Here is a 25,481-nt window from a genome sequence, read left to right as displayed (position 1 = left end):
CATTATGACACATTTAAGAACTCCGCTTCCAAACACAAGAATGCCTCAAAATCTGTTAGACGGTCATGTATTTAAAAAAAATGTCAGAAAGTTATTCTCTAAAAAAACCAATTAAAAATAAAACTGAAAAAGGGGAATAAAATCGTATGGTGGCCAAATGCATAAATGTAATCCTGATTCTATAAAAATAGATAAATCATTTGGTACACAAAAAGGAACTAAAAAACGGACACTAGAATTGATTCTATTCCAACACTCATGTACAGCTTACTCCAATAATACATGTCTGAATCGAGTTAGATACTGCTCTGATTATCTAATTAGTTGATCAATCAAGAATCTGCTCCTATCGACACTTCGGTAACCATATTTGTCCCCCCAAAAGCACCCTAGACGTCTGAAAGGCCATGAATATTCTTCCTGCTTATTTTCATTCCTCTTCCTGTTCCAATGCATGGGGATTGCAGTGTTCACATTGGTTCCTGAGAATGAAAAAAACCCTTGATTAATGATTACATTCTTCAGAGACACGCTTCTTTTTTCTTGAAAATCGAGTATGAACCCATCTCCACCTTTCGACGATCTATCTACTTAAAAAGTCTTACATGATAACTCCTTATCTAGAGAGAAAAAATGTATCATGACATGTTGTGTACAATTGCAGATAAGGAGTTCACTTAAATATCTTCACTAAATACTTAATCCAACAATTTGTCTACATTTGCAGTCATTCTGGGTACTGGTTTAAGAGAAGTTTGGGAACAAACGGACACTAAAGCGATCTCTTTATTCAGTGAATGCTTGGATGTGACTGAATGCTGATCTTAGTTTATTAAGCCAAGGAATCAAGGATGTTAATATATCTCTGGTTGTTATGGTCCATGGATTTTTTGTAATCAACGAATCTGAGAAGCTTGTTCAATGAGAGCATAACCTATACATATACCTCTCCTCCCAATAAACTAAACCAAACTGACCCACTAAACCGTGCTCGAGAGTAGGGGCGGGGGATGTACGCATGCCTAACCTCTACCCCAAAAGAGTAGAGTGGTTGTTTTCGTGAAGACCCCTGATTGTGCAAGAGTGTGAGCAAATAGGTAGAAGGCATGAAATCTAACATATGGTGAACCCAACATGAGAGAAATAAGAAAAAGTACAAGTGGGGACATTGAAAACATATGAAAAGGTACGGCCAAAAACACATCTCTAGCCGAACTACACTAGTTACAGGTTCCCATACCTAGTCTGCTACCCTGGCTTTCCGTCTCCACCTCCAAGTACTCCTATCTGAGGTCATGTCCTCGGAAATGTCCAATGCCGCCGTGTTCAACCTCAATTGCTCATCCTACGTCCTCCTCACCCTCTCAACCATCACCTTTCTACTCTCCCAATTTATTTTGTTATTGGAGCAACTCCCAACTCCGGCCAGAAAACCGCGTTCGGAATCCAGTCTAACCTAGTCCGAACACACGTCCATCGAAGCATCCTCATTTCTACAACTTCCAACTTCTTCTCAACTACCTTATTTGTGGCACAATACTATGACCCTACAACATAGCTGGTTGGATGGCTACCCTATAAGGTTTGCCCTTCAGTTTTAGTGGAATACAAAACACGTCTATGGCAAGTTGGCAACTCTCCACTTAAAGCCTCCCTGCTTTTATGAGATGCTTTGCATCTTCCTCTACCTCCCCACAAATATAGACTAAAATTACAACCAAAAGATCGTAAATGCAGCATTGTTTATAACATAAATGAATTGAGGGTTCTAGTATCATAGACAAAAAGAAAATCCCATACCCTGATTCTTGATAGTATGATCATGTGATTAAAGTCAATTCAGCTCAATTTACCCTCTTGTCCATGCTATTCACTTATCAAAAACTACTTTCCTAAGGTGAACTACAAAATGCTGAAGCAATGCAACTTCCAAATACCAACATGTAAAGTTAAAACATATTTATATATAATGCTCAAGGTCACATTCTGCATTACACTGGATTTCACAACACCAAGTATGTGCACATTTCTGCTTCTACTGTAGAAACTATGTTGTGTTGCACGTGAATTAATTTAACCATCTATATACACGTTCAGATAACTAATATTTGCATATATATATATATATATATATGTGGCTAATTGCAGTGGAAGAAAGATCAAATGAGAACCATAGATATCTTGAGAACCCGAGAGCCAAATACCTCATGATGAATAACCCTGAATAATCATGAATTTCATGATTTTCATTATTCATGTTATCATGCATTTTCATCATGAATATCACGCATTTTTATCATGAATAATAAGTATTTTCATTATGATTTATTTCATCATGAATATCATGTATTTTCATTATCCATGGCGAGGGTATCGTATAATAAGAGAACGTCCCGGACATCTGCAACGCCCTTCCCCGCCTTTTTTTTGAAGGATTCATATCTAGGATTAAAATCAGGCGACCAACRAAATAACCTAAACAAGGAGCTGAACCTTGGTTTGGTGAATTGAAGTTGGCCTTAGGTGTAATAGGACTCCCAGTTACTGTACGCGATGGAAGGAGAGGGCTAAGACAAGGATCAGGATGTGAAGTGAAGGTCAACAAGTGAATAATTTTCATCATCAATATCTATCACGACATTCATCATGAACAAAGCATGAAAAGTTGGTTCCCAGGTTCTCAAAATATTTACGGATCTCATTTGAACTTGCCCCTACTGCAGTAAGCTGATATGCCAAAACACATTCATATGATGACAACTAGTTTTGAAGTAGATTAAACCTATGCTTCAGAGTAGACTCCTATAGCATAAAAATACCTTAGATATCAAGCTCTTTTTGTTCTTTCTCCACATCGACAAAGCACAGAGATCTCTAGTTTGCATGATGCGATCATTTATTTGCATCATATATTTCTTAAGTACCATTGTAATTTTGTAAATACCCCCACGATATAAATTTGTAACTAGCGGAATTTGCATCAACCATAGAGCAAATGGATCTACATTCTCATTTAGAATATTAGCTAACAATACCACTTGATCGTCAAGTTAGGGCCTTGTTTGTTAGCAGCTTAATAGGCTTAATGGGACTCACAACTTATTCGGTCAGCTATACATGACCGTGTGGTAGTGGCTTAATGATAGAGAAAGTGGCTTATTTAGTAAGTTTCTAAGGGGGAGCTTTATGCAGAAAGCCAAGTTTTTTTCAAACCAGCTCCTTCCATCTATGAAAAAGCTCTCCCAAACAAAAACCTTCCCAATCTATACAGACAGATTAATCCACACAGACAACTTTATCCATATAGGACTTGATGGAAAGCCAACCAAACACTGATTCTTATTTCAAACCTTTCCTTATTCTTTTTTCTATCTATCCACAACTTCATCCGGGTCCAAAAGCAACCATCTAAAGGTGGATTAAGACAAATAAGAAGGAAGCAAAGATACGGAAGAGTGACAACTGACAAAATGACTTTTGGGTTGAGTATATCAGAAACTACAAATTGGAGTCTTACCGAAGGTCAGAGACTGGAGATAACAGCCGATGAAGGTGAATCAGATGCTGCTGCTTTATGCGGGCCTTCTACTGGTACTGGTGTGGGAGGGGCAATATATCTTTCTTCCTTGGACGTAGACTTATAACGAAAACCAAATTTCATGCTAAGGACTATAGAGAATAGATGACGACAAACAAAAACTTTGGACACCAAATAGCTACCATAAAGCAAGTCTAACAGAAATAACATGGCATACAAATTGAAAAAGACCATGTTCAGCTTTATGGGTTCATGTTAGAAATCCAATAGCAGACTGCGAATTAACTCATATACGATATGGAACCTCCATTGGACAATGCAATAGAACAGTCCAGTTGAAACATCAACATGCATGATTGGAAGACTCTATTTTGAGTGAACACTCCTTCGGGACTGTTTGTTAGCAGCCTAATGAGGTTAATGGGTCTCACAGCTTATTCTGTAAGCTATATATGACTGTTTGGTAGGGGCTTAATGATATAGAAAGTGGCTTATTCAGTAAGCTTCTAAGGGGGACCTTTATGCAGAAAGCCAAGTTTTTTCTAAACATGCCCCTTCAATTAGAAAGACGCTCCTTCCATCTATGAGAAACCCCTCCGAAACAAAAATCTTCCCAACCCATAAGACATTAATCTACCAACCAAACAGCCCCTTACCCCAACCAGTTAGTAGTGGAAGGCCCTGTTTGTGGGATTTAACTTGAAGCAGTCGCCAACTTCAAACACACAATGTCAAAAGTTTCTCCCAACATAAATCAAGAAAACTTAACTGCTAAGAAGCACCATTTATTAGAATAGTGCACCGTTTATGAAAAACTAACGATTTACGACCCTTAGGCTCATTATCCTCCCAAATTAGATGTAATACTTGCGACTTTAGTTAGCAGGCATGTTCAGACTATTTTCTGCCATGTATGAGTTCCTTAAAACAATGGGAATTTAGATAAATTAACACAACATATGGTACATCTTTTTCACAGAATCATGTATAAATACAAATAAAGCATGAAGTCCAAAAGGTCAAGCAATCTTGCAAAAAACTTTAAACATAAAATTAAATAAATTGTGAGCTATACAACGAGAATCAACTAAAACCTAGCAAACCCAATTCTATATGCAATAGAAGTAATGATCTATATTTGGGAAGTCAGAAGAGATACCTATAGGTAATGCTAAAATCCACACTCAGTCAAACTATTTCATCTAAGAAGAAAATGAGGTATAAGAAAATTGAAAAGGCAAGTTCCATCAGAAGAAGTCATCGAAGGCCCCCTCCCGGTCACTTTCCCAGTTTTCAGATCCTGCACAAAGCAACCATCGAGAAAAAAAGAAATATATAATACAGTTTCTTTTGAGTTTTCCTGATTAAACAAAACTGGCACGTAGCTTTGAAACAAAACTAGTGGTAACCAAGGAATGATTGGAAAGAGATAGGCTATATGATTCGGCGAATATGAAAAGTTCTCATTCCTAGTAGTGACAATTCAAATGAATTGACACACCTTTGTGGGTCATAATGCCCGGTCCTTAGCAAGCTAGTGGTTAACGTACTGGTACGATTGAAAAAAAAGTTTAAGCGCAAACTAGAAAACTCGATAGAAACTAGACTGACCTGGTTTTCCAGCCACAGAAAGATCCTGAACTATCATCTGAAAAGCACCAGGACTGAGAGGAGAGACTGTCTCTGGAGTAGAATTGGGAGCTGGGAAAGTGAAATCAGAATCGGTGGATGTAATATCGGAAGAGGTAGATGTAGCATCGCCAAAAGCATCTCTAACAATGAATCCTGAAGTTACACTCGAACTGGATGAAGCATACAACATACTTTTTAGCTCCGAAAATTGGTCTGACATGCTGTATATCATCCTGAGGCACACTAGATACATGTGGCATTAGTTAAATGACATATCAGACATTCAATCTCTACTTACAATAAACTTTTTCAGGGTATTCAATGCATCCATATATAGGGTAATGAAAAGGATCTGAATTAGTTCATCTCATCCTAACCCTCCTTTCTCTCTCCCATGTCCTTAACTTCGTTTAGCTAACCTTTTTCCTTTAGCTATTCATCTCACATCTTCCTACTTAACAACCCAACTAGCTATCAAACAGGCTGCAGAAGATGTATATTTTGCATGACAAAAATAAAATAGAAGTGTACACCATCCTAGAACCCAGGTACTATTACACTTTTAAAGATGGTGAGTAAAGCTAGCGTAAGGTGAATGTTACATTTAATGCTATGTAGTAATATAAAAAAGAAAAATGTTATTTCTAGAATCCCAAAAGTCTTGGAATAATTGTATGGGACCTACATTTTAAAAAACTAAGGATGTGAAATTTTGAGGCTTTACTATGGAGTTCAATAGATGGTCCTTGTCAAACCTAAGAAACAAAAGAATATAGGATCATTATATGCACCTTAATGCAGGCAAACTTGGCATTGTATCTATAAATTTGAGAAGAATAGCTTGACTAGGCATAACTAAGCACTATCGGTTCATAAATTTAAAGCATGTGCATGTATCATTGATGAACCAAAACTAACTAGCGCGCTTTTTCTCGGCGCTTTTTAAATAAAATTATTAAAAGGCAAAGTGAGGATTACGTCATACAGACAGAAAGCCACAAGTCCTCAAGACCAACCAAAGAATCTCTTTGTGATGGATGCTGCAGTAATATTACCTATTCAAAGCTTCCTGAAGTTGAAGTACCCTTCTTTCAGTTTCTTCCAACTTCAGCTGCTTAATTTCGCTTGATTCCAGGGCTTCAGTGTACTTCTTTTCACATTCATCAGCTCTTTGTCTCTCTGATTCTAATAAACCCTGCATGCAAATAAGTACATAAGGTGGATAATTTACAGAACTGAATAACGTTGGAGACATGGTTAAAAAAGATTCCTAGATTGATCATGCTTTGATTCTAGAATGATTTTGAGGATTATATTTCTGACTGAGTGGTTGTTTGGTTGGTTTTCCATTAAGTCATGTATGGATAAAGTTGTCCGTGTGGATTAATCTGTCTGTATAGATTGGGAAGATTTTTGTTTTGGAGAGTATTTTCATAGAATTAAGGAGAGTGACTTTTAACTGGCAGGTCTAACTTGGCTGTCTGCATAAAGCTCCCTCCTTGAAGCTTACTGAATAAGTCTTCTATTAAAGAATAATGAGATGAGTTGGATAAATATCCAGATTTTTATWTTCTATATATAGAAAAAGAAAAGGATTCTTTTCGTAACATAGTTGTAAATTCCTATAACATAATAAATCAATGGCTTTTGCCACAAGAGGAAGACATTTTATTTTCAATATTCTTTTTCCCATATCATTAAGCCACTACCAAACAGTCACTTATAGCTGACTGAATAAGCTGCCGGTCCTATTAGGTTCATTAAGCTGCAAACAAACAGACCCTGATTCAGCCTTGAATCTAGAATCATTTCGAGTACTGTGTCATTCTTTCATCAAATAAAGAACACTGAACCCGTTTCTGCAGTAGTAAGATACATTCTTTCATCTAGTTTCTAAGTTGGTATCTAAATCTCTCTCCATAACGTGTTTCTCTAGTCATAGACCTGGTCCTCTCATCTCTCTGCTGCATGTCTGAAGTCATGCTCAAGTCAATTAAGACCAACCATTGTCATCCCCATGAAAAAGCACCTAATTTCTAAATGGTGATAACTTCCTTTGTTGGTCCCAATCAATCGAGATGTATATCTGCAAATTGGACAACATAGGGTATATTGCCGGGGACAAGAAAACTTGAGCAGAAGGTGATCCCTCGTGCTACATAGGATGCTAAGGAGCTGTTTGGTTGGTTTTCCATCAAGTCCTGTATGGATAAAGTTGTGTGTGTGGATTAATCTGTCTATATAGATTGAGAAGGTTTTTTTTAGGTTTTCTTCATATATGGAAGGAGCGTGTTTTTTAATAGGAAGGGGCAGGTCTGGGAAAAACCCGGCTTTCTGCCTAAAGCTCCCTCCTAGAAGCTTAATGAATAAGCCACTACCAAAGAGTATGTATAGCTGACTGAATAAGTTGCGAGTCCCATTAAGCTGCTAACAAACAGACCCAAATAATTCCATGGCTAGTCAATTCTATGAAAGAGGACATCAGTTCTAACTATATGTGTCACAACGACAGACTGGGATCATGTAAGGCAGATGTACTATGATTTGCGCAATCAATCTCAAGTTTTTAAGTCGACCTTGAAACTAGTGAGATTCGGCAAGGAAGTGATCCAAATGCACAAATGGAAGTCTACTGGTGATTCCAATCATTACAAGAAAACTATAAAAGACAACCAAATTTACAAGTTCCTTACAGGACTCTGTCGATTTTGATCAAGTGCGTGGAAGAAGCATTGGCAGACACCCCCTTCCAATCTCTCAGAGAGTTCTTGCTGAAGTTAGAACAGAATAAAACAAATGAGGTGTTGCGCTCAGAAAAGAACCAGTGGAGAGTCAATTGAAAATTCGGCTTTGTTAATTGATGCTTCTGTCTTCAAGGCTGTAAACTATCTGCGCAAGACTGATGATAACCCTCAGGTTTTTGGTTTGATTTCTGCAACAAGTCATGCTACACTTGTAAGACCTGCTAAATCGGGAAACAGAAAGCAAGGCGAGGAGAATAACGGTGTTTCTCCTGGTGCAAATGAAGCCACTTCAAATTCTTTCAACAAAGACCAAACTAATCAACTCGTGACATTGTTACAGACAAATTCTTTCTATTGGTTCCTTGGCACAAACAGGTAGAAAACCAAAAGTTCTCCCATGAGTAAAATCCTCTATGGAACATAAATTCTGAAGCTTCTGACTATATGACTAGTTCTTCCCATCTATTTGATCATACACTTCTTGTGCAGGCAATGAAAAAATTATAATCACCAACAGTAGTTTCTCACCGGGAAAAGGAAATGAAATTGGATGAGAAAATCAATCTTAACTCGATTCTTCATGTCCTAAATTAGCTTAGGGACTGTTTGGTTGGTATTCCATAAAGTCCTGTATGGATAAAGTTATTGGTGTGAATTAATCTGTCTGGATAGATTGTGGAGGTTTTTGTTTGGGAGGGTTTCTTCATATATGGAAGGAGCATGCTTTTTAATTGGGAGGGACAGGTTTGGAAAAAACTTGGCTCTGCATAAAGCTCAGCCCTAGAAGCTTACTGAATAATTCACTTTCTACATATCATTAATCCACTACCAAAAGGTTATGTATAGTTGACCAAATAAGTCGTGAATCCAATTAATCTCATTAAGCTGCTAACAAACAGGCTCTTACAGTCTTTTATTTGTTTGTAAACTATCTAAGGATTCTAATAATATTAGTTTTTTGGTTCACACTGAAGTTTAGGACAGAAACTCAGGGACGATGAATTAAGCATGCTAGCATGAATTGAACGCTTTTTTAAACTACTTCAGTGAAGTTACTTCCAGTCATGAGACAGCTAAGAGCCTTTGCAGTACCAGTTCAATTTTGTTAACGATAATATACATGTTAACTTCGAGGTATGTTCGGCCCATAATTTCAAGACGCAAAAAAGTAATTGGGCTTATCAGACTACAACAAAAGCAATATCCGGTCTTGTGTAAGACAAGCAGATTAAATTTTCAACCACCTTTTAATTGTTTCAGAGTCGGCTTCCCATGGAGCTTCCAACAATTTTCCTTTGTATGCCACAACTAGCCACAAAAAAATGCAAAAAAATGATTTCTCTAGTCACTTCGATCAACGAAACGTTTGGAGGCTGGTGCCATATTGTCTTCATTTTCCGTCGAGTGAACATGTTCATTCATAACACGTTTCCTAATGAGGTTGGCGAGAAATACAAAGTTAGATTGGTGGTTGAGGGTTCAATCAGACTTATAGGATTGATCATCAGGAACCTTGAGCTTCTGTACCTAAATTAAACTTTATTAGACTTTTATCGTTACTTGTACTAAATTCTGATTGATCTTTGCACCAACAAGATGTCAATAATGTTTTCTCAACGGTGGTTTGGAAGAGGAGTTGTTAATGATCCCACCACTGGGATTCGGGGAAGAGACATAGACTATAAGAATTCTTGAGTACCTACAAAGGTCTATTAGAAAACTCTAATAAGAATGTTACTACTCGATTGCTCATAATCGAGTTCAACATCATAGAACAAAACATATAAAAGTTGATAAGCATTTCACCAAAGAGAAGCTAGATGATGGGATAATATGTCGGCTATATCCACCATCCATAAAACAAATAGCAGATGTATTAACCAAGGGACTACACATAAATAACCAGTGTCTCCTAATTTTCTTTATCTTGCAGTTCTTCTCACTGATTCTGGTATATAGTTTAGTATTTTAGATTTCTGCATGTCCAGAAGTTGATAAATTTGAACATTTATTGAATACAGGTAGAACCCGTGCTTCGAACTTAGATCACCACCAGTAGCTATAACACTAAGATATTGTCAAAGTAGGGTCAGGTTCAGGGGAAAACCACAAAAAATGAAAATCTAAGGAACACCCTAGTAATTGTTCATCTGTACGGTATGCACATCTCCATATAAGTAATTTGCAAGTAATTTTTCTAGTTATGCACATTTTTTGGGGGTTTTCCCCTGAACCTCACTCTGTCAAAGTAAACTGTAATTGTAGTAGAAATGCATCATTGTAACGTATACGAATCCAGGGTGGGGAGAGAGTAGAGTTTATATGAGATTAACACTACCTTCAAGTTGTCCACTTCTGCAGTTAAACTTTCAATCTTTTCAGTATCCTCCACTGAAACAGTGGCTCTTTCCACAATAGACAATGCTTCATCAGATGCTTCCATTGCGGACTCATGTACCTTGTCAAGCATTGTGTCTTTCGATTCAGCCTGCAAGATAAGGTGATTTATGTTCGTCATGACTGATTCACGTCTTTCATGTCTAATAAAACATAAAAAATTACAAATCCACACTAGTGATAACATTCTGAAAGGTAATATGTCTTCAGAAATTTGATGCTAAATTCGGCCTCAGATAATTTATGTGAATTTGATAATTACATAACCATGAGATAAACAAATCTACTGACATTACTTGAGCCTTATTTTCCTAAAAACCAACTCTTTCACTCTTCAAGATTCTCGCTCACCTGCAAGATTCTTATGAGCAAAATATTTCTTTCTCAACTACCTTATTCGGAAGCTTCAACTTCATAAATGTTATTCGATTTGGTCCCAAAGAGAATGTCTTTCCCTCTCACTGGAACACCATTAGTTAAGGTGGATCAAGATCGATCCTCATGCTTCTTATATCCCCTTTCCCATGTGTTTTTATTATAATGCTAGTTTGCCTTCATCATATCACACAACTCATAGTTACTTGCAATAAATCTATCCTACTGTGTACATATCTGTCACTGTCTCATAGTCTTGAAGTTGAAGTACCCTTCTTTCATTTTCTTCCAACTTAAGACGCAAAATTTTGATTGATTCCAGGGCTTCAGCATACTTCTTTTCAGATTCATCAGCTCGTTGTGTCTCTAATTCTAATAAACCCTGCATACCAATATGCATATAAGATGGCAATTTACGGATCAATAGAGGAAGAGAGAGAAGAAAAAGAGAATGTTGGAGAAACGATTGCAGATCAGATAATCCTACATTCACGGTCTAAAGAAGCAAAATAAATCAAACATCTTTCTCAGTAGAGTACACCAAAACATAGTTCACTGAGCAGGTGAGATGAACATATTAACACCAAGGGAGGTTCAGGGAAAAATCCCCCAAAAAATGAAAATTTGAGGAGCACCAGTGTAACCATTCATCTGGACGGTATGCATGTGCATATAAGTAATTGAAGTTGTTTCTTGGTTGTTATGCACGTACGGATGTTGTGCACATGTGCATGCAGGACAAATTGCTTACATATTACTTGTATGCACATGTGCATACCGTGTGCATACCGTCTAGATGAATGGTTACCGGGGTGTTCTCAATTTTTCAATTTTTGCGCTTTTCCCCTAAACCTGACCCTATTAACACCCGTTCAAATTTTGGCAAATACTTCATACCTTACCTCTAATTTTGGCAAGTATAATTTTTTCTCAAACCATTGTCTTACTTTCAAACCATTCTTTTGAAAATTAAGTAAGTAGATCTGATCAATGGAACTCCTACCCTCTGGTGGATATATGTCACATTAAACGCAATAAATTACCTTAAGATTTTCCACCTCTGTGGTCAAATTTTCAATCTTTCCAGTGTCCTCCACCAAAACTGGGGCATCTTTCATAACAGATAAAGCTTTGTCAGATGCATCCGTTGCAGAATCACGTTCCTTGGAAAGCAATGCCTCATTCAATTCAGTCTACATGATAACGTAACTTCATATTTGTGATGATATGAATGCAATGCCTTTTCATGTTTGTTAATGCAATCAAATTTACATACGAAAGATATGATGCAACATTGGTTGTGCACAGAAAAGAAAGAAAATATGTTAGAAAACCACATTCACTTGAGAGTTGGGCTTGGTTGAAGACTAAGATTCAATGCTATCTATTGTTATGCCATCTTACATTGCTTTTACATCCATTCAAGAGAGCATATACTGCATGCTTATGAACTGAAAGTTTCTTTCTGTGACTAGCTTATTGAGAAGGCTTCATCCTTGCAAACAACTTTGAATCTTCTAATGTACCCCAAATCAATGCAGTAAAATCAATGCAACATTCTGGTTGTATTACTCACAATCAAAAGGTTAACAAAGGGTTCACTGGCTTTCGAGAGGCCATTCTCTCCACAGACTCCCGTCCAAAGGTTTACAAAACAGAATACCTTCTCCTAGACCTCACACCTATTTATACTAGATCCATGCATTACCAACTTGTACCATTCAGGCATTAGCTACTTGTACTTTGTCTACCCAGCTTACTAAAATGACTTGCTAACCCTCAGGGGTATAACATCTTCAAATGAGTATTTGTTTCCTCTCACTAGAACACCGTTACTTAAGATGAATCGAAGAATGATTTACATGTTTATTATGTCTCACTCACTTCTCATGTGCTTTGATATATTGCTAGCTTGCCTTCATCATATCACACAATTGTACTTGCAATAAATTTTCTCTATAGCGTACATATTTGCCACTATTTTATAGTGGACCAAACAAAAGCAATCATAATCTTGAAGTTGAAGTACCCTTCTTTCTGCTTCTTGAAGTTGAAGTACACTTCTTTCTGTTTCCTCCAACTTTAGACGCATACTTTCAATTGTTTCCAAGGCTTCACTGTACTTCTTTTCAAGTGCATCAGCCCGTTGTCTCTCTGATTCTAATAAAGCCTGCATGCAATTAGTCTATTAGGAGAGGAAGATAGAGAAACACAGAGAGAATCAAAGGAAAACACCACCACATAGTTCATCAAGCAGGTGAGTTAACCATGTTAGAACCAATTTAATTATTGGAAAAAACATCCAAAATTATATTGTAATATAGTAAAAGTGTGAGAATATGTGGAACCCTCATATCACTCTCCAAAAGAGCCCTTGAGGAGAAAGGGGAGGTTCCAACATATATACAGGAGAAATGGTCCAAGTCTAGGCCGATCACTCCAACACGTCCCTTCCAATAGAGGCTGGATGGACACAGATTGTCCCAGAGTGTCAATGTGGGGATAGATAGAGTGCCGAGTCCCTAGAGTAGCAAACCTTTGCTCTGATACCATGAACAAAGAATACTCTCTTTTCTCAGCTTCTTTGTTCAAAAAGCATCATTGATATGGTCTACTCATTGCCTCACATTCTACACATTTGAAAATTAAGTGAGCAGATGTGATCAATTTTACTCCTATTCCAAGTTATAACTGGAAGAAAAATCAGCTCAAGTGTTCTGTAACAATCATACAGTTTCTCTCAAGAATGATCTATTTCCATAGTCCCCTTACACATCATTAATATAAAAACTAAAAAATAATAAAATATGTCAAGTTATCTATTGACAGATTGGAAATCGAGATCATAAATCAAATCAAATCATAAAGATTTGATTGTATATACTTTCCTCCTTTAGTTATTCAAGTAAATACAAGAAAAGAAAATCCTTTTACTCTGTAATTACTTTTAACATTATCACTAATCTTAACCAACATGTTGTCTTCCCCCTGCCCCCTCCTTCCCCAGGCAGGAAATAAGAGCACCAGCAAAAGGTAAAAATAGTTAATAAACCGTATGATGGAAATCATTATTTTATAGATGTGCCAAAAAAGTGGAAATTTGTCATACATCAATCCAAATTATCAATTAAAGTAAGTATTGTTTTAAAAAACTGCACCCTCTCATTTACGTAGAATCATGCAACTATTCCAAAAAGTCTATATAATTTCAGTTCCTTTAGATAAAAACCCTTGTCTAAAGAGAAATAACCATTCCAGCCATTGTAACACCCCAAAGCCCAAAGCAACAGACTGGCCCAATAACTTCAAATCCAACTTAAAATCATGGGGGAAGTTATTGCTAGCCAACAACTTGAGGCTTATAAGGAGCTCACGAGTCCTATTTTCTATCCATGTGGGACAAGTTGTTACAGTCAGTCTCTATGGCTAAAAAGTCAACCAAAGAATTAAGATGGCATGCATTGTGCCGACAATTGCTTCTTGGTGGAAAAAGATTAATACAGATATGACATTCATTTACTCAATGTGAAGACATTCTCTCTAAAGCACATGCCACCAAGATGAATCTTAATCTCCTCATTGGAGGTGGCAATTTCAACCCATTTATCTAAAAACAAGTCAATTTGAATTATATTTTATTGATAATGCTTCGGCAAAAACAAACGGGTCAACCGGTTTAGAAGTCACTCAAAGTATACTATAATGTTTACAACCTCCTAAAGTACTTTATTAAAAAAATTGGATTATCATTTTAATGTAATTTTTTCTAATTACATGTAATATATAAAGTGTTTATGAAATTAGAAAATGGATAGAAAATGTCAGTGAGTCAACCCGACCCGGTTTGACCGCCTGTATAAATTTACTTGTTTTGACCCAAACCTGTATTGATCAATGACCAAGCCACCCGACCTACAGATTTTGCCACCTATGCTCTTCCCTCGTTGTTTAGATTCCCCAATATGTCTCCTAACTTTTTGTTGGTCCTGCGGTCCTTATCTGTAATTTTGGCATGTGGTTCAGTACTTACATTTCTGAATGTCCATGTACTGATAATATTGTATGTTCAACCACAATAGACGTCATTGGGAATAGAAGCACCAGAAGCTATCACACTAAGGGGCTGTTTGGTTGGTTTTCCATCAAGTCCTGTATGGATAAAGATGTCTGATTGTCTGTGTGCAATAATCTGTCTGTATAGATCGGAAAGGTTTTTGTTTGGGAGGGTTTTTTCATAGATGGAATGAGCATGTTTTTTAACACTGGGAAGGACAGGTTTGGAAAAACTTGTCTTTCTGCATAAAGCTCCCCCTAGAAGCTTATTGAATAAGCCACTTTCAATATCATTAAGCCACTACCAAACAGACATGTATAGCTGACCGAATAAGCTGTGAGTCCTATTAAGCTCGTTAAGCTACTAACAAACAGGCCCTAAGATAGTTTGAAGTAAGCCAACTTCAACAACCACAATGTGGTGCATATGCATCATTTTAACATAAAAACCAAGGGGTGGGGAGAAGCCAGGAGAATTTTTCTATAAAACAACAACATTACCTTGAGGTTTTCCACTTCTGTGATTAAATTGTCAAGCTTTCTATTAATATCAAATGCTTCGGCTATAGACTTGTTTTCCTTGGCAAGCACTCCATCTTCCAATTCAGTCTGCATGACAAAGTAATTTATATTTCTTATGATACAAACACGATATATTTTTTCAATGTTTGTTAAATCAATCACAATTACGGTCCACATTAGTGGCAACAGTCAAACAAGTAGTATGTATTCAGGAATTTGAGATTAAACTCAGACCCCATTATTTTATGCCAAATTGATTACCTGACCATTTAATAAACGAGTCTATTGATGGAAATATGAAGTCATGCATGGATCAAATTGCAAATTACAGAATGGTACTACAAAGAAAATCCCACCCCACTTTCCTCAGTTTCTTTAGGAAAAAGACTTTTGTCCAACAAGAAGTAACTATTCAGAATCTCTAGTCAGTCAATGTGGCTAATAAGCCAACCAAAGAATTAAAACAACATTTTTAGCACCCACAAATGCTTCTTGGTAGAAAAAGATCAACATAACTAAGTTGTTAATTTACTCGACGTTGAGGTTCTTCTATGAAGCAAATATGGCACCTAAATAAGTCTTGATCTTCTCACCTGACAATATCGAAATTCCCATAAATGTCTCCTCAAAATTTTCTAATCTTACAGTTCTTGCCAGTAATTTTGGTATATAGTTTAGTGTTTTACATTTCTGCATGTTCACATTAAACAAAGCTTCATCAGATGCTTCCGTTGCAGACTCACGTTCCTTGGCGAGCAATGCGTCTTCCAATTCAGTCTGCATGATAAGGTAATTTTATATTTCTGATGGTACAAACACAATGTCTTTTCATGTTTGTTAAAGCAATCAAAATTACAATCCACACTAGCAGTTACAGCCATACAGGTAGTATGTATTTGGGTGTTCAAGGTTAATCTTGGACCAAATTATTTTAAGCATCTACATTTCCATTGATGATCACGTAACCATGTGATTAACTAGTCTATTGATGGTGTTGGATATCGTTGGTTAATTAAGGTTTTTCTTTCTAGTAATCTAAAGTAGAGTTCCCTAACATTGGTTATCATTTAGTATATAATGTACTGTAATCTTATACTGAAATGCAAAATTCCCTCAACTAGTTACACGGTATCAAAGCCATCTTCAGGTGCCTGATCCTAGCCATTGCCGGATATCCACCAGAACCCTAGCAGCCGTCGGCACAAGCCGCCAGAGCCTGCTGGAAACCTAGCCACTGTCGCCAATCCTGTCGCCCTTCCAAGCACCGCTGCCGCCAAACTAAGCCCTGTTGCTGCTGTGGGAATTGTCGCCAGAGCCACCGCACCTGGTCAGATACAATCCCTGAACTGGGAACGAACCTTTTGATTGGCGCATGCTTTAAGCCTCAAGGTCTTTATTGCTTGTGATCTTCAGCAACACATCTTTGTGATTACAGTATTAGGAGGCTTACTTTCAGCTAGGCCACCCAAAATTAGCATCAGTCGTTATATATTGAATAGAAGCAAAAGCATCTATAACGGTCGGATGATAGTAAAAGGTCATAGCAAATCTTGTAGCCACTTGTACTAGAAAAACAAGCAAGCGTAATTCCCCATAGACAATAAAATATGTTTACATGGGGTGGAATATATTTACTAGTTATATCATCCACAATAGCCAGAATCTCGAGACATTCTTCAAACCAATCATAGACTTTATAGATTTGATGTGATCCCCTCTCCGAGAACCGTATATGACACTTTCATCTGTTACAGCTCAAGCAAAAACACCAAAAATACTGGTTGGACTGGATATGTAATACAAAGTTTTAAACTTCTTACTTTTCTGATTCTTGAATTAGATCTTCCGTCTGTTCACGAGTTAACATGTGAGTCATGTTACTTGGCTAGCTAAGCATACTGGTTATTCCTATCCCCCTAGCAAGTCTAATCTAGTCAAGAGCTTATTGGAGCTAATTCACTCGGATGTATGGGACTGTGTCCTATTACTTCTACAAATGGTTTTAAATATTTTATTAAGCTTGTTGATGAATTTTCTCGTGCAACATGAGTTTTCTTACTTAAATCACGTACTGAAATATTTTCTCTCTTTTATGACTTGTATGTTTTTGTCAAAACCCAATTCCATTAAAAAAAAATTGGATCTGATAATGCAAAAATTCTCTTCTGATTTCACTAGTTGTCTAAGCATGATATTATACATGAATCTTCATGTGCATATACACACGAACAAAATGGCATTGTCGAACGAAAAAACAGCAAACATGGCTCCTATTGTATTGATTCATTATAATGCACCACGATATTTTGCCAAGACACATTTTTTCATTCTATTAGACACTCTTTAAAAAAATATGTGGATGTGTATCTTATGTTCATGACCGTCGCTCAGAACATAATAAACTTGTAGCACGTTTTATCAAGTGTGTGTTCCTTAAGTATTCGAGTGTCCAAAAAGGCTATAGTTGTTATAGTTCAACCCTTCGTAGATATTTTAACATCAATGTCACCTTCAATGAGTCCAGTCCCTTCTTTGTCAAACCTACTAGCAATGTTTCAAAGTCAGCAAATCCAGTTCCTAACCCTTTTGAATCTTCTGATGTCCAGTCTTACGTCTCCCAGTGCTGGCACCAAATGTTGTTATTCCGACGGTCCCAACTCATACTTGATTTACAAAGGTGTGTGTTCGACAACACCAAAGACAAGTGCCTAAAACCCAAGAGTCCTAATGTGTGCATCATGATTCTCATCCATCATACTACCCCATGCCGCACGCGTTGTATAAAAATATGACCAGGTCAAAAGCAAACCAGTCAAACGGGACCGTCACTAAAATCTCAAATAGATTTTATTTGTAACAAATTGAACATGATTAACATATATGTTTCAACTTGAGGAGTGTTAGATATTGTTAGTTAATTAGGGTTTTGCTTCCTAGTAATATAAAGTAAAGCTCCCTAATACAATACAGGTATTCATAAAGTATATAATGTCTTGTAATCTTAATTGAAATGGAAGAGAATAAATTCCCTCAATCACTTAAAGATGGCAACAAATCACTTCTTCTGACACCTAACCTATCCTAAAGAGGTTTGCATCAAGTGCTCAACTATTTGAAATGCTAGTGATTGAGCTAGATATAAGATCACTAAATAAATACTGAGGAATGAATTAGACACAAAAACCTGGAAGAGTTTTAACAGATATAAACCAAGGGGAAGGGAGAGATGAGAAATTTTATATTAAGCCAACATTACGGGGAGATTTTTCACTTCGGAAATTACACCTCCAATCTTCTCACCGTCCTCCACAAAAACTAGGGATTCTTTCAAAATAGATGAAACTTCATCAGGTACCTCCAACGTAGACTCATGTTCCTTAGCAAGAGATAAACCAAAAGGGTTTTTTTGTGCATTGATTTCGTGTTTAACCTAATTACAATAGGTCTCTATATATAGAGATACTAAGTACATAGGAGTGCCCTCTACATTATACTAACTACACTCAAGTACATTCAGTCTAACACGCCCTCACAAGTTAAGTAACGTCGTGTAGCTTGGATCATAAGAATAGAAATCTAGGAGTCGAAAACGGCTTCGTGAAAATATCAGCAATCTGCTCAGTTGAGGAAATGAATTGTATACGAAGGTCTTCTTGAGCAACCTTTTCTCTGACAAAAATGAAAATCAATTTCCACGTGCTTTGTTCGTGCATGAAAGACCGGGTTAGCTGATAAATAGGTTGCACCTAGATTGTCACACCATAGGATAGGAGCTGATGGGGCACGAACACCAAGTTCACGAAGGAGAGCTTGAAGCCAGGTAAGTTCAGCTACAGTATCAACCAAAGCTTTGTATTCCGACTCAGTAGAGGATCGAGAAACAGTGCGTTGTTTGCGAGCGGTCCAAGATACAAGGTTAGAACCCAAATAGATGGCAAATCCCCTGTGGACCGACGATCATCTAGACACCCAGCCCAATCAGCATCGGAGAAGGCTTGGAGAGACTGATCATCATCGGAGAAGGCTTGGAGAGATAAAGTAGATGCCTGACAATGAGTAAGCCACAGTCAACAGTGCCCCGAAGATAACGTAGAATCCATTTAACCGCAGACCAATGTGATTCAGTAGGGGCATGCATTAACCGACACACTTTATTAACTACAAAAGCGATATCTGGCCGAGAAAGAGTAACATATTGAAGAGCATCAACGACCTGTCTGTATTTAACTGGGTCAGAAAAAGCAGGACTGTTAGCTAAAAATAGTGAAGTGGACGAGGTCATGGGGGAAGGCATGGACTTAGAGTTTGAGAGGCGTTGTAAGAGCTCAAAAAATGTACTTTTGAGAAAGGATGATGTCTGGTCCTTGAGGGTGTGTTTGGTGTCCAGACAGAACAGGACAGGATAGAACAACTGTTCAAGGTTTGGTAAGATAAAACTGGACAGAACAGAACAAGTAGAATGACCAATTTACCCCTAATGAGTTGTTTATTTTAATTAATTTATGTAATTTATTTAATTATAATAGATTAATAATTTGTTTTTATAACAAAATATATCAGTTGTTGAGAGGGCCTAGATCCTTTATCGCAAAAGTTGAGCCCAATTGTTGAATGATGGCGTCGATAGCAGCAATATTGTTTCCCGTGATGATGATATCGTCAACCTACACTAAGATGTATAAAAGAGTGACAGCATGACTGGAAATAAATAGTGAAGGATCTGTCTTGGAGCCGATAAAACCAAGGGTATGAAGACCCTTGGAAAAGCGGTGAAGCCAAGCCCGTAGGGCCTGCTTGAGACCGTAAATGGACTTGTGGAGTAGACAAACATTATCTGATCATTGTGGGTCAGTAAAGCCTGGAGGTTGCTTTATATAGACTGTTTCAGTAAGGTAGCCACAAAGAAAAGCATTTTGAATATCAAGCTGCGTGAGTGACCATTTCTGAGAAACCGCAAGCGATAAAATAACCCTGATGGTAGTGGTCTTGACAACAGGACTGAAGGTTTCAGGAAAATCAATGCCATGTTGCCAAAAATCTTTTGCGACGAGTCTCGTTTTGTAACAAGTGATGGCACCCTGTCTTGTCCTGTAAACCCACTTACAATCAACAACAGTAGTATCATGAGCACGAGGAACGAGAGACGACGTGCCGTTTTTAACAAGAGCGGAGTACTCATCGGCCATAGCTTGACACCACTCAGGAGATTTGTTGGCAATGGTAAACGAGATTAGTTCAATAGGTGTAGTGGAAGTGGTGGTATGATTAGCAGAGGGATTGAAGGGAACCCGTTGTTTAGGGTTGGGCCGGAGGTTAGGAGGACGTTGTCTAGGAGGCGGTGATGGTGATGTAGATAAGGAAGTGGATGATAATGGAGATGAACCACTGATATCTGGATCATGGTCTAAAGGGGAAGTGGCTTCCAGAGAAGACCTAGAGATGGGCGAGAAAGTATGTGGTGAACTAGGCGGATCAGGTATTACACAGGAGATGGAACGACAGGTGGAGTATTGTCGGCTACCACGTGATGAGATATCGAGGAGGTATAGGGGAATGATGATGTAAGTGAGGAAGTGGGGGAAGTAGGAATAGCAAAGGGGAAGTGGTCTTCATTGAAGCGAACATGACGAGCAATGTATAAACGCTCGGTAGACACGCTCGGTAGACAGGTCAAGGCAACAATAGCCATGATGGAAAGGACTATAGCCAAGAAAGACGCAAGGGATCGACCGAAAGTCCATTTTGTGATGGTTGTACGGTCGAAGGTGAGGAAAGCATTGACAACCGAAGACCCGAAAAAAGGAGTAATTGGAGATCGTTTAAAGAGATGTTCGAACGGTGAATTGTTTGTTGAGGTTCGCGAAGGCATGCAATTGATTAGGTGTACAACTGTATCGAAGGCGTAATGCCATAAATGTTGAGGAACACTGGATTGAGCAAGCAGAGTGAGACCAATTTCAACAACATGCCTCGTTCCACGAAACCGTTTTGCTTACTGGTGTAAGGACATGAACGGCGATGAAAAATGCCAAGGGATGAGAAGAAGGAAGATCGATTTCGGAATTCACCACCCCAGTGAGTTTGAATGTTTTTTACCTTTGTAGTAAATGGTCTTTTGACCATAGTAAGAAAACCTTTGAAAGTGTTTTAGACATCTGATTTTTGGGCCAATGGATAGATCCACATAAAATGAGAATGATGATAACACATAGCATAAAGTAACGATGACCTTCAAAAGATCTACCATAGTAAGCTTCAGAGTTATCCAATGCTTGCTAAATCAGGCGTAACATGATTGTTCACTCTTGTGTCAGAAAACCATGAAGTTGATTCATCAGATGGGGATGCACGGCTACAGCTGTTGGCAAAGTTAGCAGTCTGCCTAGGACGAATGGTGGATGGATCACGATTAGGACACTGTGATGGGAGGTGTCTAATACCACAACAATTACAAGTTCCATATATTGTGTTTTGATTGGACCATAGACACGTCCACGGCTGTTACCATGAGAAGTTCCACGACTACAATTACCACGGTTGTTGTAGGGCTGACGAGAACCATAGAAAGCTTGAGGGCCTGAAGTTGCAGCAACCATCAACAGATAACCAAGGGTAGATGCAAGTTGTTGATGATGAGAGGCGGAAGGTTGTGACAAACCAAAAGGTGTTGATAGTGAAAAACCGATAGAGTCACCAGAATTGCCGGTTGTAGCTGCAAAAGCCTGAGAAACAGATGGAGTAGAGGCACGAGTTTTCCCAAGCATGTAATCAAGGTCTCTGAGAAGGGCATGAAGTTCATTGAAGGCATTCGGGAGTTGACGTACGGTGATGGTGGATTTAAGACGGTTGTATTCTTCACGGAGACCAGAAACTACAAGCATAACAAGATCTTTATCTTTGACAGGACGGAAGCTAGAGCATACGAAGTTTCATCACCTTCCATCTGAATCTTGAGAAGTTGAGTTTTCAGTGTATATTCCCTGGATGATATGTGAGGCGCATAGGCTCGTTCTAAGGTAAGCCATAGATCAAGGGAAGTTTAACCCTGGACATGTCGAAAAGAGGCTTCAAAGATAGTGGATATAATCAGCATGTGAACATGAGCACCAATAGCAATCCAAATCGGGTAATAATGGTTATATTTTGGATCGGTGGTAGCCTTTGGATCGGAGGTGGTTGCGGTTGATGGTAGATGCTTGGATGGACAAGGTATTGATATATCTATATATCCGAATAGGTTATTTGTGACAAAAAAAGGTTGAATCATTGTTTTCCAATAACCATAGTTTGTAGGAGTTAGGGTAAAAGCAAACTTGTGTGAATTGTAAGATTGTTTCTCGATTGTTGTGAAAGAGGCTATTAGAGCCATGATGTAGTAATGTGCCTTCAAAAAAAAGACTGAATCTGAAAATTAGGGTTCCAGCGGCGGCAGAGGCCTCGGCGGCAGCGGCAGCAAACGGCAAATAAACAAATGGGTTTTGATCGATTCTTGGTATGTGGATCACCTGTTAATGGCGATTTTAATGGTTGTATTGGTTTGTAAAGATCAACCTTGTAGTGGCGTGACCAAGAAGGCAAGTAGGGTTTTGGTAACTTGACTCTGATACCAAGATAAACCAAAAGGTTGTGTATTGATTTTCATGTTTAACCTAATTACAATAGGTCTCTATATATAGAGATACTAATTACATAGAAGTGCCCTCTACCTTATACTAATTATAATTAAGTACATTCAATTTAATAGCAAGCAACCTATCCTCCAATTCAGTATACATGATAAGCTAACTTTATATTTATTATTACAAGAACCTAACGTCTTTTCTTGTTTATTGAAAAAATAAGAATTACAATCCACCCTTGTGGCTACAGCCAAACATATATATGTATGTAGCAATTTGAAGCTAAACCCATTTGCAATTGTCATGCATCTATATTTTTTGTGGTTACCTAACCACGTAATAAAAGAGTTTATTGCAGGAAATTTTTTGTCATTCATGGATAAACTGGCGAATTAGAACACATACTATAGAATGCATTCTTCACCTTCTCCTTTCCTTGGAATCATGCAACTTTACCAAGAAGTCTATTCAAAGTTTTYAGTTTATTTAGGAAAAAAAATTCTAACGAAATATAACCATTCAGGATCGCTAGTCATAGTTAGTGTGGCTAAAAAACGAATCACAAAAGTAAATTAACATACATCAACTCATATTTGGTTGTTGCGACAAAAAATAATAATAAATATGTTGTTCGTTTCCTGCAAGGAAAGAAAYGCGCATTTGCACAACAAGAAAGCGCATAGGGGGTTTTGAGGCGAGGCAGCAAACGCTGCGAGCCGAGCAAATAAGAGCTCTTAGGAGTCATCAGCCTGTTATCCTCGACGTAGCTTTAATTCGTTGAGCTCTCCCTTCCTTTACTCTATTGAGGTACTCTTTATGAAGCATATAGTGGTATGTAAATTAATCTTGATCTCTTCTTAATTTTCAATGTTGAAACTCCAAAAATGTCTCTTTAAAACTTTCTAATCTTAAAGTTCTTATCGGTAATTTTGGTATAAAGTTCAGTATCTTACATTTCTACAAGTCTGTATACTGATGATACTGCCTAGTTATCTAATCAAAGTAGAACGAGTACTCTGAACTTAAATCACCACTAAGAATCCCCTTTACCTCACGATGACAGATGTCACTAGAAATAGAAGTTGCCGGAAGTTTTCACACTAAAACATTATCAAAGTAAACCAATTAGAAACAACACATTGTGGTACATATGCATCATTTTAACACAAAAAAAACTGAGGTGGGGTGAAGCGATTAAACCAACATTTTTTAGATTTTTCTCTTTGGCGGTTAAATTGTCAATCTTTGCAGTGTCCTCAAAAGAAAATGGGGCTTCTTTCACAAAGACCAAGCATCACCAGATGCTTCAATTGCAGACTAGTGGTTCCTAGGCAAGCAATTCATTTTCTAATTCAGCATGCAACACATGGTAATTATATTTTATAATGTTACAAAAGCAATGACTTTTCATATATGTAAAACAATCACCATTGTAATCCACACTAATGACTAACATGTAGAGTACGTACTTAGTAATTTGAGATCAAACTCGGACCTAGTTATTTATGCACAATCCTATTACCGATTACTTAACCATGTAATACAAAAATCTATGTATGGAAACCTTATTTTATATATGGATCTGAAATAGCAAACTACAACCTGCACTACACAAAGCAAACTTCACGGTCTTCTTTCCTTAGTATCATGTAACTCTCCAATGAAGTCTCGCAAAAACAGTTTCTCTAAAAGAAAAAGTTTGCTTGACAAGCAAAACTATTCCGGATCTCTGGTCATAGTCGGTGTGGTTAATAAGCCAAACAAAGAAATGTGGATACAAGCAAACCACAGAATAAAAATGGCATCCATCATATCCACATATTTTTGTTGGTGGAAAGAGATTAGCACAACGATGGTGTTCATTTACACGTTGTTGAGGTACTATATGTGGAAGCACATATGACACCTAAGCCAACCTTAATCTCCTTGCCAACGTTTCCATAATTGAATTCTCCAAAATGTCTAATCAAACTTCCTTAATCTTACTGTTCTTGTTGGTAACTTTGGTATAACTTTTAGTATTGAGCATTTCTGCAACTGCACATACTGAAAATATAGCATAGTTATCCAGTCAAAGTACAATCAGTACTCTACACTTAAGTCAACAAAAAAAGAAGCTCAAGAAGCTATCACACTAGGATATTGTAGAAGTAAACCTATCAAAATGACCATGGCGTAGTTGTCATGCATCATTTAGACATACAAACTAAGGAGGTGGGGAGAGATGAGATAATTTATATTAAATCACATTACCTTATGGTTCTTCACTTCTGTGGCTGTATTGTCACTGGAACTATCACTAGTTGAACTGTCACTCTTATCAGTGTCCATAGAAACTCGGGATTCATTGACAATGGACAATGCTGCATCAGATGTTTCTGTTGTAGACTCACGTTCTTTGGAAAGCAATGCGTCTTTCGATTCAATCTGCATGATATGATAATTAATATTTTTTATGATACAAACACAATGATTTTGATGTTAGTCGAAACAATCACAATTACAATCCACACTAGTGGTAACGCCAACTGAGTACTGTATTAGGAATTTAAGGTCCAACATAATCCCAATTAATTTATGCATGATAGCAACAAAATGACT

General features: G+C 37.6%; 1 protein-coding gene across 1 annotated transcript in view; it reads right to left on the bottom strand.

The window, feature by feature from the left end:
* Positions 1 to 4,785: 4,785 nt before the first annotated feature.
* The window catches only part of LOC112512190 (myosin-9), a 39,148-nt gene continuing 18,452 nt past the window's right edge, over positions 4,786 to 25,481 (bottom strand). Inside the window, exons 26-34 of the mRNA XM_025118056.1 lie at positions 15,948 to 16,038; positions 15,241 to 15,296; positions 12,716 to 12,856; positions 11,730 to 11,879; positions 10,958 to 11,068; positions 10,253 to 10,402; positions 6,226 to 6,365; positions 5,150 to 5,403; positions 4,786 to 4,838 (exon numbers count right to left, since the gene is read on the bottom strand). Coding sequence (XP_024973824.1) covers positions 4,786 to 4,838; positions 5,150 to 5,403; positions 6,226 to 6,365; positions 10,253 to 10,402; positions 10,958 to 11,068; positions 11,730 to 11,879; positions 12,716 to 12,856; positions 15,241 to 15,296; positions 15,948 to 16,038 — 1,146 coding nt within the window. The remainder of the gene's footprint in view (positions 4,839 to 5,149; positions 5,404 to 6,225; positions 6,366 to 10,252; positions 10,403 to 10,957; positions 11,069 to 11,729; positions 11,880 to 12,715; positions 12,857 to 15,240; positions 15,297 to 15,947; positions 16,039 to 25,481) is intronic.

The sequence above is a fragment of the Cynara cardunculus genome (assembly GCF_001531365.2).
Source record: "Cynara cardunculus var. scolymus isolate 2C chromosome LG 5, CcrdV1, whole genome shotgun sequence".
In the NCBI taxonomy this organism is placed as follows: domain Eukaryota; kingdom Viridiplantae; phylum Streptophyta; class Magnoliopsida; order Asterales; family Asteraceae; genus Cynara; species Cynara cardunculus.
This window is presented reverse-complemented; position numbering and strand designations above follow the sequence as displayed.